At 45.9% G+C, this 12,931-nt stretch overlaps 1 protein-coding gene across 2 annotated transcripts; it reads right to left on the reverse strand.

Moving 5' to 3' along the window:
- Positions 1-413: 413 nt before the first annotated feature.
- MIX23 (mitochondrial matrix import factor 23) lies at positions 414-9,751 on the reverse strand. 2 transcript variants are annotated; one of them, XM_083420848.1, is made up of 5 exons: positions 9,632-9,751; positions 5,649-5,774; positions 4,029-4,175; positions 2,512-2,571; positions 414-1,158 (listed from the first exon to the last, which is right to left on the reverse strand). In XM_083420848.1, the coding sequence occupies exons 1-5, from the start codon at positions 9,680-9,682 to the stop codon at positions 1,108-1,110; spliced, it is 435 nt and encodes a 144-aa protein (XP_083276974.1). In that variant the 5' UTR covers positions 9,683-9,751; the 3' UTR covers positions 414-1,107. The 2 variants fall into 2 exon arrangements, with proteins under 2 accessions (XP_083276974.1, XP_083276975.1); XM_083420849.1 differs by having other exon boundaries at positions 2,507-2,571.
- Positions 9,752-12,931: the final 3,180 nt, after the last annotated feature.

The following is a 12,931-nucleotide window of genomic DNA, read 5'->3' on the forward strand; positions in this document are numbered from 1 at the left end:
TGGCATTAAAGAATTGTATTCAAAATTATATAAGGATAGAACTATTGGAAAGCCTGTCATGTTGTCCAGCTGTTGAGTGGCGTAAATTTCCTTTATTTGAATATCAGACAGTTACATCTAACGAAGGCATATTCTCTCGAGTTCAATTTAACACACACACACCCCTTTTTCTCTCCCACAAATTAGAACTGTGTCTCTTCTAGAACTTGATCAATAGGACTTAATTTCCAGAAACTCTGTTGACATATTGGGGGGAAATCTGCTATTTCCACAGGTGAGTAATTATGCTGTGTAACTCCCTGGTAGGCCACTTATAAAGAGAGACTTATAGTTAACACGATATGAAGTGAATTTACCTATAGGTCTGTCCACATTGGCATGTCATCCGTGAAATTGATGAGAGGCATTCAGTATTTGCATCGTGTAGCAAATTCATGAGTTTAATATCTTTCACTCTCAAATTATTTCAGCACCCAAGCCAAAAAGATATAGATTTCAACATCCACACTCCAAAAGTGTCCAGTATAAAGCAATTCACAACTGGCACCACTGGATATGTCAGACTGCAACTGGAGTCCACAGTTTAAACTGACTACATCGCCAGTCAAAATTGGATTTGTTTACAGAATGCTACATGTAGTTAAAAGGCAAATTCCCAGTTTGTATCAAGTATTACCTATTAACTTCCTTTTATCACAGCAGTAATCTTTTAAGACCTATGCCAGTTTTAGAACTAGGCCAGATGATACAGCCCAAATTTAGCCATCCTAGAAACCAAAATAAATAGGTGAAACTTTGTGGTCCAAGAAGAGATAGAGACATTATTCTCTCATCCTGTCTAAAGGATACTTGTCGATCTGGAAATGTTGAAGTTAAAATGCTGGCATCACATTCCATCTGGTTTTTTCTTTTCTTTAATAAAAAAGACTTCTTTCCATACAAAATAGAGGTTGATTTATCTTAATTAGCAAAATGATTCACTGGGCTGAACCCCACAGATCTGATTCCCCCCCCCTCTCAAAAGGTCCCAAGCAGCTTGTTCCATGTTTCTTCTCTTATTTGCATGATTGAAGTTCACTTTCAGGGGAAGACATCCCCTCCTCTGCGTCACTGACTCTTCGGAGGCTTATAATGAGCTCTGCAGCGTTCATTAAATACCTAAGACACCAAGACAGAGGGAGTGGTTCTTGAAATAAATATTGTTAATACAAGTAAGGGTGCAATGAATGTTCAAAACACCTAATCTGCTGGGGAGCAAAATGCTGGGGAAACCCAGCCAGATGGGCGGGGTATAAATATATTATTATTATTATTATTATTATTATTGCTACTCCTTCTCCTCCTCCTACAGTAATCGCAACTCAATGGGGAACAGCCCAAATCTTAAACTGGACGCTTGATACCGCTCACTCTGGAACATAGCTCTAATAGAGAAAATCATGAATAATTTGATATTTTGACAAGGACAAGAACCTCCAAACATTTTTATATGATCTGGCAGTTCCTTAAGCAGCATAAAGCAGAACCATCATTCTCAAGATGATGAGACATTATTCTCTCATAATAATGTCACAAGCCTGGCAAATCTGGAACTATGCTTGACGATCTGATAAAGCTGATAACCTTTACTTGGACTTTGTTATTTTAACTCATCTGTGTACATTTTATAGTTTTGTTTTTCATCTTTAAATTTTTGACTGTTGTTATATTGTTTAGAACAGTGGTTTACAGAGGGGCATAGTTCAGAAGGCAGAAGCTGGGAAATACTGGGTGAGGAACAGCTAGAAGAGGAAACGCCAGGAGAGAGACAGCTAGCAGATTCCCCCCTTCGCCTAAGACTAGACAGGCTTTTGAGAGTGATAGAACAGAGAGCGCAGTGACAATAAGCTCAGATTACCTGGCATAGGAGTGACGTAGATTAAGGGGGACAGAGGGGGTGCACCTTTACTGGGAGCAACGCCATTTCGAGAAACGCATTCCTTTGTCTCTCACTGTGATTATTAAAGAAACTAACTGGTAAGAGCACACCTTTTGCTTGATCTGCTTATTTACTGCCACCAGCAGAGGGATCTGACACCTGGGCTTCGGTGAACCCTTTTCAGTGAATTGCAGCTTGCCTGCCTATTCAGCCAATGGCAGGCGGGGTTGATTTTTATAAATAATTTTATAATTTCAAGCTTCAAGATGTCTTATTTACAACATCTTTCTTTACTATGTTGTAGGACGTAGGTAGAAATGCAGATACATAAAAGAACCAAATTTGTCGCTGCATCTTTCTGTTTCTTTGCTTAAGATGGTAGATTTGCGGAATGCGCTGAGTATGTTTTTTTTTCTGAAAAGGGAGCATTAGGCCAAACAAGTCTTAGAACCTCTTATTCAGAGTATTTCTACTCCTCTCCTTATTTTAACCTAGCCTGAATCATCACACTTCATCTCATCACAGTCTTAATGTGTTGCATCAAACAAATATTCACACAGAGATCCTAAATCTCAAGTCAAAGGATGCCATACCTTCCAGCTTCTATCATTTACCACTTCTTCAACGTTCAGCTCTGACTGCATTAATCTCAACTGTGGGAGAAAGGAAAGAAGGTAAGTACTCTCGGCATCAGGAGCTTGGCAAGATGGATGGGTTCCTATCAGCAGCAGACTGACAGGGATCATGTTCTTTATCATCCAGCGAAACCAGGTAGAAGCTGAAACATTTATTCACGTAAATAAAAACATTACGACAAACACTGAAGATCCCTGAACATTAACTGGTAGTCCCAGACCCTACCATCCAGCAAGTGGTACCCTGCAAGACGAATGCCTCGGAAGACGAAAAACTTGCAAGACGAAAGAGTTTTTCGTTTTCTGAGGTGCTTCGCAAGACGGATTTTCCAAAGGGCTTGCTTCGCTAGACGAAACGGCCCTGCCTCTTGTGTCATGGCGACGCGCACTGCACGCACGCACGCTCGCTTCCCCCCTCCTCCGGCTCCCTCCCACCTTCCGGCTGACGGTTAGTGCCTCGCGCCGCTGCCCACCCCCCTCGCGCTGTCTCCTCAGAGAGCCGTTGCCGCCAGCGCCTCTCTCTCCTTGGAGTCGCGCTCCTGAGTCCCGCCACCCTCCAGCAGCCGCGTCGCATGGTGGCCACAACGCGCGGGTGAGTCCGAGGTACCGGCTGCGGCAGCTGTCCCGCCCCTCCCCGCCGTTGTCAGTGTTTAAACGCAGTGGTGCTTCGCAAGACGAAAACTCGTACAACGAAAACACTTGCGGAACGAATTAATTTTGTCTTGTGAGGCACCACTGTATGTGAATTTAACATAGGTATCGAGAGCCTGGCCTTGAACAGGTATTAGAACATTTATCTGGCGGAAGGGGATTTTTTTTCCCCTGTCCAAGAGACCACAAAGCAGAGATGGGGAATCTTTTTCGGACGGAGGGGCAGGTTCCCTTGCCTTCGTACAGTAGGCTGTTTTCTGCACAGTCTCGCACACACCCTCTATCCTCCATCCATGATAATGCAAGAAAGGTCATCAGGGCTCAAGGGCATATTCTGGCCAGGCAAAACACTTAGGAAGAGTGCAAAGTAGGGCTGGTAAGGGGTGCAGCCTGAGGAGAAAGGATGTGACTGGTGAGAGGGAGAGGGGCCAGGGAAATGTCCCAAGGGCCAGACAGAAAGGCCTATGTTCAGTAAGCGAGACCTGCATGTACAGTGGTGCCTCGGGTTAAGTACTTAATTTGTTCCAGAAGTCCGTACTTAACCTGAAACTGTTCTTAACCTGAAGCACCACTTTAGCTAATGGGGCCTCCTGCTGCTGCCGCGCAGCCGGAGCACGATTTCTGTTCTCATCCTGAAGCAAAGTTCTGAACCCGAGGTACTATTTCTGGGTTAGCAGAGTCTGTAAACCGAAGCGTAAGTAACCTGAAGTATATGTAACCCGAGGTACCACTGTACTATCTTTTTTCCGCTTGTGATTATGAATTGTACACTATTTTTCATATAATAATAACAAGGAAATAAGTCTTAAAACTCTTCCACTCACCTTTGTCTGCTCTTTCCTGAGTCTTTTTAACAATGCCGTATCCTCCAGAGATTTCCTCCTCTCTTCCTGCAAAGATTCTACTACACTGGAAGCTTGGGCAATACAGGTTTTGATTATTCTCTCTCTACTTTCATGAGCCTGTGCCAGCTAAATAAATAGTGAAAAGAAAAGAGTCAGCTATTCAATCACCGGTTAAAAGCAAGGAATAAATTGAATGATTTTTGTACAGAATGTAAATCTTTCAATGTGCATGCAATGGATGTTCCAGAAGATCATTTTACAGTGTTACCTCAGGTTAAGTACTTAATTCGTTCCAGAGGTCTGTTCTTAACCTGAAACTGTTCTTAACCTGAAGCACCACTATTATTAACTCGTCATGGGGATTATTGATTACAAGCGAAGCTTGAAATAAAATGTTGCAGCATAGGTTTCCAAGCAGCATAGGTTTCTAGTCAGCCATGCTCTTTTCCAGAATAGTCCATTTCCCCCATCCTCCTCCTCCCCTGCCCCCCAAAAGCCACTCAGAATTTTGTGCCCACTGAGCACACTCAGTCCTTATTACCGTATTTTTCGTCCCATAGGACGCTCCGTCCCATAGGACGCACCTAGTTTTTTTGGGGGGAAATAAAGGAAATTCCCCCCCCCTTTATTTCCCCCCCAAAAGCAGGTCGGGGAAACCGAACCAGGTCGAGGAACAGCGGGATGGCGGCGCTGCACCTCCCTGCTGTCCCCTGAGCTTGTGGGGCTGGCCGATGTCTGCCCGGCGCGCTCTGCTTCAGCGTGCTCTGCCCGCCGGGCGGCAGGCTGCTATCCGCAGTGTGGGGAGCCCTGCGGGGAACTCCTGCAGGGCTCCCCACGCTGCGGATGTCTGCCCGGTGCGAGAGGCGCTCTGCTTCAGGGTGTCCCTCGCGCTGGGCGGCAGGCTCCTATCCGCAGCGAGGGGAGCCCTGCGGGGAAATCCTGCAGGGCTCCCCACGCTGCGGATGTCTGCCCGGCGCGAGGGGCACTCTGCTTCAGGGCGCCCATCGCGCCTAGGGCTGCCTAGGCTGCGGATGTGTTCCCGAAGCGCTGGGCGCTCTGCTTTCAGCGCGCCTGGCGCTCCGGGAAGCAGGCTACTATCCGCAACCTAGACAGCCCTGCGGGAACTCCCGCAGGGCTGCCTAGGCTGCGGATGTCTTCCTGAAGCCTGGAGAGCGAGAGGGGTCAGTGCGCACCGACCCCTCTTGCTCTCCAAGCTTCAGCGAAAGCCTGCATTCGCCCCATAGGGCGCACCCAGATTTCCCATTCATTTTTGGAGGGGAAAAACTGCGTCCTATAGGGCGAACTATAGGGCGAAAAATACGGTAATCTGTTTTGCGCATTCCTCCTATCTCTTAGGGTTTACCCCCAAATGTTTTCTTGTACTTCTGTTTATTATTAGACTTTAAAATAATTTATAACTATCCCTGCCTGAACCTACCTCTGGACAGTGACAAAAGCAGTAACAACGTCCTTCCAGAGAATGAAGTAGTTAAACATACTCACTATGTAGCCTGGCATTAATGAGTGACATGCCTATTACCACAATTTAGGAGTTAAAAACCAAAACACAAATAACAGAACGGCAACAGATGCATTTACCGACTGATGAAGTTCTTTACACGTTTTGCTAGCATCAACTTTTCCTACAAAAGAAGCTGTTGGGACAGTGGTGTTTAACTCATGGACTATTCTGTCATCGATGGTTCTCATCACCCTGAGCAACTCCTGTAGAAGAAAGACAGACACGTTGATTATAAGGCTTGAGTGAAAAAGAAAAAAACACAGGGAAATGTGTTCTATAAAGATGTACTACTATTTAAATCTTTAGGATTTAAATATTACGAATTATTACAGACTAACCCAAACTGATTTGCATGTTGGTTCAGAAAATACTGAACATAAGCCAATTTAAGGCCTGAAAGGAAACAAGTACAGACAAGACAACTCACCCCTAAATTTCCCCTAGAATTAAATTCTGCGTCTGAGCTATTAATGTGCAGCATTATTTTTTAAAAAAGAGATATTAAAACCTCCATTCCGGGTATATTACTTTCACAAAGTGCACATAAGGAGGGAGGGGAGGCATGGGAATGCAAGTGAAGGTGGAAACAGTGGTGCAAAGTGGTGCGGCAGAACAGAAGAGAGAAGTGCAGAAATGGGATGGGAAAGGTAAAAAGGGAATTTAGTAGTTGCATGGGGTGAGAAAGGGAGGCGGGTGGCACTGTGGGTTAAACCACTGAGCCTAGGACTTGCCGATCAGAAGGTTGGCGTTCAAATCCCCGCAATGACGGGGTGAGCTCCCGTTGCTCGGTCCCTGCTCCTGCCAACCTAGCAGTTTGAAAGCACGTCAAAGTGCAAATAGATAAATAGGTACCGCTCCGGCGGGAAGGTAAACGGCGTTTCTGTGCGCTGCTCTGGTTCGCCAGAAGCGGATTAGTCATGCTGGCCACATGACCCAGAAGCTGTACGCCGGCTCCCTCAGCCAGTAAAGCGAGATGAGCGCCGCAACCCCAGAGTCGGCCACGACTGGACCTAATGGTCAGGGGTCCCTTTACCTTTAGGGGATGAGAAGGGGTAATAATGTGGCAGGAACAGCAGAGGGGTTGGTGCGTGTTGCGAGCAGGGGCACAGCCCCTAGCACATACATATACGCTGTCTAAACATCATCAATACAGTTCCTTCTAACAGCTTCGACTGGTGATCCAGCTGCATTTCTATCTGAACAGGGAGAGTCGAATTTTTGTTGTCTATACCCTGGAAACCTCTAAGTTGGACTACTGCAATGCATTATACATTGGGCTGCCCTTGAAGACACTTCGAAGAAATTGCAGCTGGTACAGAATTTGGTGGCTAGATTGTTAAACGGGGCAGGACAGTCTTAAAATATGACAATGATGCACTGGCTACCAATTTCAATTCAAAGTGCTGGTTTCGACCCATAAAGCCTTATGTTGAACAGTACCTGAAGGCTCCTCACCACTGACTTGGATCCTGTACTCATCATCTGAGGTCTTTCTTCATGCGCCTCCTCCATAGGAGGTTGGCAACATGAGATGTGGCCTTTTCAGTGGTGGCGCCCCACTTATGCAAAGCTATCCCCAGGAAGGAACACCTGATGCCATCTTTATCTAGTTTTAGGTACCAGGCAAATACTTTTCACTTTACCTAGTATTTGGCCCTTAATTTGAAGGGTGGTACTGTGGCCTCTTTTAGTAGGATGAGATCATAATATCCTGATCTGTTTTTCAATTTTTATGGAATGTTCTGAATTGGTTTTAACATAAGCAAGCTGCTTTGGGTCACATTGTGAGAAAAGGAACAAACCCTTAGAGTAATAAACAAATGCTGAATTAGTTGAACAATGTTTCGTTTCATCTTTTGCCAATATTCCATAAATCCATTTGCAGGAGGGGGCATTTTCATATACTGTTTTCACATTTTCATTCTCATTTACTTTGTTATTTGCTTTCTTTTCCTACTGGCAAACAGTGGCCATTGATACATATTTCCCAGGCTTTAGCAAGCAGTAAACACAAAATCATAGAGGCATAGAGTCGGAAGGGACAATGAGGGTCATCTAGTTCAGTTTAATTATAATTTAATGAATGAATGAATGAATGGTTAAAATATAACAATTACAATAGAAATAATAGTAATAACCCCCTGCAAATGCAGGAATCTTCTGCCTATTTAAAAAAACAACAATTGGGGGTTCTCCACTCCCCTATGTTTCTAGCTATTATTTTTATCCAAGTCCCTGTTAGTGGGGGAAAAGGCAGAGGGGTGGGTGGGTGGGTGTGTAGTATGCATAAATACAGTCAACTCCCTGATTGTGTGCATTCAACACACACGGGAGCATGGATGCATGTGCTGTTTTTGGCACCGGAAGGGGTCAGGACGGGGCTCATGTGCATCCCACTGATGTGAGAGGTGTCTCAGAAGACAACCCCCACACAAATGGGGAGTCGTCTGTACATAACCGCGATCTCCTTTGCAGGGCTGTTGTTTTTCAGGGAGCTGCTCTGAGCAATCTACAAAGAAACGTGCACACTTTGTAGTAGCAGCAGCACCACCACCAATGTATGTGTTGGCATCCATCTGGAGATAGAATGGAAGAGGGTGTGTGGGGATAAAATCAAACCACTAGACAGTTACAGTTGCTGAGTCTAAGGGTGGAAGCCTGGGCAGTGGGCATGGAGGTCCTGGGCTGCCCAGGCTGGCACCTGTGTGGTCCAAAGGGAAGCGGAGCACAATTCAAAGTGTTGGTCCTGATCTTTAAAGCCCTAAGCGGCCTTGGACCAGTATTCCTGAAGGAGCGTCTCCACCCCCATCATCCATCCCAGACACTGAGGTCCAGCTCCGAGGGCCTTCTGGTGGTTCCCTCCCTGCGAGAAGTCAAGTTACAGGAAACTGGGCAGAGGGCCTTTTCAGATGCCCTCCTATCATATGTCAAGGAAATAAACAACTATCTGACTTTTAGAAGACATCTGAAGGCAGCCCTGTTTAGGAAAGGTTTTAATGTTTGATGTTTTATCACTTCTTATTATTATTACTACAGTGGTACCTCGGGATGCGAACGGCATCCGTTCCGGAGCCCCGTTCACACCCCGAAGCAAACATAACCCATGTCCATGCATGTCACGTTTCAGCGCTTCTGCGCATGACATTATTTTGACGGTCTGCACATGCGTGTGCATGCGTCACTGCGGAGCGCAACCTGAATTTGCCTAACCTGAAGCGTATTCATTGCGAGGTATGACAGTGGTATCTCGGGTTACAGATGCTTCAGGTTACATACGCTTCAGGTTACAGACTCCGCTAACCCAGAAATAGTACCTTGGATTAAGAACTTTGCTTCAGGATAAGAACAGAAATCGGGCTCCGGCGGCGCGGCGGCAGCAGGAGGCCCCATTAGTTTAAGTGGTGTTTTAGGTTAAGAACAGTTTCAGGTTAAGAACGGACCTCCGGAACGAAGTAAGTTCTTAACCCGAGGTACCACTGTATTCTGTTGGTAGTCGCTCAGAGTGGCTGGGGAAATACAGTAGTAATAATAATAATAATAGTAATAATATTTGGCACCAGCTGGGCTGCAGGAGTTGCCTGAGGGAGGCGTTACAAGGCGCCCTCTGGCCTCGTCTGAAGAGACTCCACTCCGGATTCGTGCCGGAGTTTCGCCTCCTGGAGCCTTTTCCCTTCTTCTGCCCAAGAGGTTTCGGCTCCGGGCTGCTCCCCTCTCCCCCCGGCGGGGCCCCTTCCCCGGCTGCCCTCAGAAACTGCCGGAGTCTCTTCCCCGAGCGGCTCCGAGCCCCGACCCAGCTTCCCCCTCCGAGGCCGCGGGAGCCGGGCGACCCTGGCTGCCCTTGCCGCCCCCTCGGCCGGAGAAAGAGGGCGAGCGCCGTCCCCAGGAAGGTGGAAGGGGGCGCTGCTGCCGTCGCCGCCGCGCTGAATGGCCAGCCGGTTCCTCGCTTCCCCTCAGGAAAGCGGAGGCAGAGGCCTCTCCGCTCGTGACGGCGGAGCCGGGCCGCCCGCTCAGACGAAGCACCCCTCCGCGCCGCCATGGCCGCCGCCGCCGCGTCTCCTACCTGGAACTCGGCGTACTCCTCGCAGTTGAGGAAAGAGCTGGGCGCCGCCATCTTGGAGAGGCCGGAGAGCCTCGAGGGCAGCCAATCGGGAGGCGCGGCGCCGCAACGGCCACGCCCCCCGCCCGGCCCTGCAATCCGGAGAGAGGCCGCTTCTGCCCACGAGGTTCGGCGGAGACGCGCCGCGTGGCTTGGAGCTTTTCTCCTCCCCGAGGTCATCTAGTCCAACCCCCGGCCAGGCTGCAGGGATTTCAGTCAGAGCTGTCAACTTGCGAGGAATCCTATTTGGAATAAGGGAATGTCCCTTAAAAAAAGGGGAAAGTTAGATTGTGTTAAGATAGATTTTAGAACAAAAATTGAGAAAGATGGAAAGGATTTGCTGAAATAGCTAATTGAACTAGAATATAAAAAAGGGTGGTGTGAGGAGGTCGATGAAACTAGTAAATGAAAGGTAAAGATATGGAAATATTGGATGTGTTTTTAAATGTTTTTGTTTTTCTTGTTTGGTAATGTTTTTTTTCCTTGTTTCTCTTTTTATTTTTGATGTATTGTCTGTTAAATTTTTTATTGCTTCTTTTTTCTTTAACTACTAAACTTTTAATAAATATTATTTTAAAGGGAAAAAAGGGAAAAGTTGACAGCTATGATTTAAGTGCCAGATTTAGGTATAAGCTAAGCAAGCTCCAGTTTAGGACCCCACACTCTTGGGGCCCCCCCAAAAAAAGTAAAGGGGAAAAATAACTAGATGCACATTTCCAAATGTACGTGACACAACCTTGATGGCAGAAAGCGAGGAGGCGGCACCCGTGGCTCTGACAATGTGGGTTGCAAACATGCCTCCCACACGGATCACGTGCGCAACCCAGGGTTGCACTGTATATTTGTGCGTGACACCCCATCTTCACCCACCATTACATAGGGTGATATTCATTGTTACAGAATTTCATTTGGTTCATTCATTTCAACAGACTTGAATAAGGCTTAGTTTAATCCAACCCATACTACCAAGGAGCAGGTTTGGGGGGGCGGGCAGGGAGTTTTAAACCCCAGACCTGGGCCTGGAAAGTGCAAAACGAGATCTGGATAAGCCTGAACATTTGCTCAGAACAGACTCCATGAATTTTATGGACCTAACTTGCGTGTGTTCATTAAATAATTTAATTTAAACTGAGTAAAAGACAGCTGAATACCACCCAAAGGTAGCCACATGGGCCTGGGCATGTCTACTCAGAAGCAAGTCCTGTTGAATTCAATGGGGCCTACTCCACCTGCTTTTTCTCCCTCCCAGCCTGGGCTGGCTCTAAAATGATGAAAAAATTTGAATGGATATTTGCAGTGCTAATCATTTTCTCTACTTGTGGACAAAGGGAGAAAAGCCTACAGGGTTTTATGCCCTGAAAGCCAGTGTATAAGGCTGTTGCGTAACTGCATAAATAACTAAAACAAAGGCAGAGCAGTCTGGGTTGAGGTCATTTGGTAGAAGAAACCATGTATGAGACCTTTGACCAGAGTCCAGGAAAGCCTTGAAACCACACAGTTGCCACAGCGGGAAGGAGTTGAGGTGAAAGGTTGCAGATTATACTGAAAAATATTTCTGCAAACTTAAATGTTCCACCATGTATACATTATCTTTATATTTGTGGGGTGCCCAGATCTTGTAAGATTTGCGGGAACTAATCAAAATCAGCACTGGGAGAAAACCAGCAACATTAATTGGATCAGTGAACTTCTGGCCTTGTATTGCTTCCACAACAGCACAAAGGATGTTACCTGTTGCTCGTTCACATTAATGGACCTAAGTCAGTCAAGGTCATTAATTTCAATGGGTCTACTCTACCTAAAATTAGTTGACTACAGTCCAGATAATCCAGGCCTGTCAACGGGAGCCTGCTGCTGTTTTCTCACTAGGAATGCCCTCTGAGATATCACTAGACATCTCGGCTGGTGACTATTGGGGGTGGGGATGTTGTTTGCTGACACAATTTTTTATTGTTTATAAATCTATTATTTTGTTTCTTTTCTATAAGCAGCTGCAAGAATTATGGTGCTGGATAAATTAAAAAAAAAAAAATAACAAGCTCAATCTGCCTTGCTCAAGTCTTCTGTCTCTGGGGATGAACAGCTGGCACTTGCTTAAGAATACAAAACTTGTTGTACATGCAGTTGCATTATTTGAGACTGAATTAACCAAGAATAAAACCTGATCTATGCATACGGCTGAACAGTGGCAGAGTGCTGAGATAATAGAATGAGCTGCTCCACTGCAGCCTATAGGTAGATATCACATTTTCAAATGTTAGATTCCAAGAGGGGTAACCATGAGTTAGTCTGTTGCAGCAAAAAAACCAAACCTAAAACCCCAAAGAGTTTTATTGCACCTTAAATGCCTTAAAAATGAATGGCCACTGGGCCAGAATCTGGGCCTGAGAGCCATGCCAACCAAATTCTGTCTTTTTCTGCTTTTCAACTCTCACTGCTCTCTCTCTCACAAATCAGGGAGAACTAGAAATACTACTCTTGGTTATTTCTAGCAAAACAGGACCAAAGCAGCCACCCCATACACACCACTTCTTTACTTCCAGCCCTTGGCTGTAGCTCTCACCAATTTCGGTCAGGGTTGCGCAACTTTAGACTACTCGTAAGATGGGTAAATGCTCTTCTAAACAACAACAAAAATCCCACACTTAGAAAAGGAGTACACCAAGAAGTTCAGGTCAGAATCCTTATCCCTCACATCTAGTTTTCTAAATGAAAGGAATTTTCATTTCCCATCCCACAACTTTTCTACCTGTTGAGGTGCATTCTGTGCAACAGTGCTTGCTTCTATTTGCTGCTGTTCTGCATTGCCTCCCCTCACTCCCTCTCAGTCTCCATGCCAGATCTTCATTCCTTAGTTAGTGAGTCACTTTGTTCCTTGGTTCTTTCAGTAATCCTGTTGATAATTACTCTGGCCTAGCTGCCCCCTGCCTTTAACCTCTTTGGATTGTTGACTCTCCTATGCACTGCCTCGGGCACGCTCTTGACCATTTATGAAAAACATGAAATTAGAAACTCATGCAAAGCATTGAGAGAGTGTTGCAAAAACCTTATCCCTAGGCGCTTGACAATTTTTAAAAATCTAGGAACGTTCTCGCAAAAAAAGAGAAAATTAAAAAAAGAAGTGGGTGGCAATTTTGAGTCAATGCCCCACAGTTCCCATGCATTCTATGAAACCAGCCCTTTCAACTAGTGAATTCCATGCATGATTTTCATGTTGCGTTGGACTGTACATGTTGCGTTGCGTGTAGATTCTATGAACCCAAC

Source organism: Podarcis tiliguerta (assembly GCF_965153285.1).
Source record: "Podarcis tiliguerta genome assembly, chromosome: 17".
In the NCBI taxonomy this organism is placed as follows: Eukaryota; Metazoa; Chordata; class Lepidosauria; order Squamata; family Lacertidae; genus Podarcis; species Podarcis tiliguerta.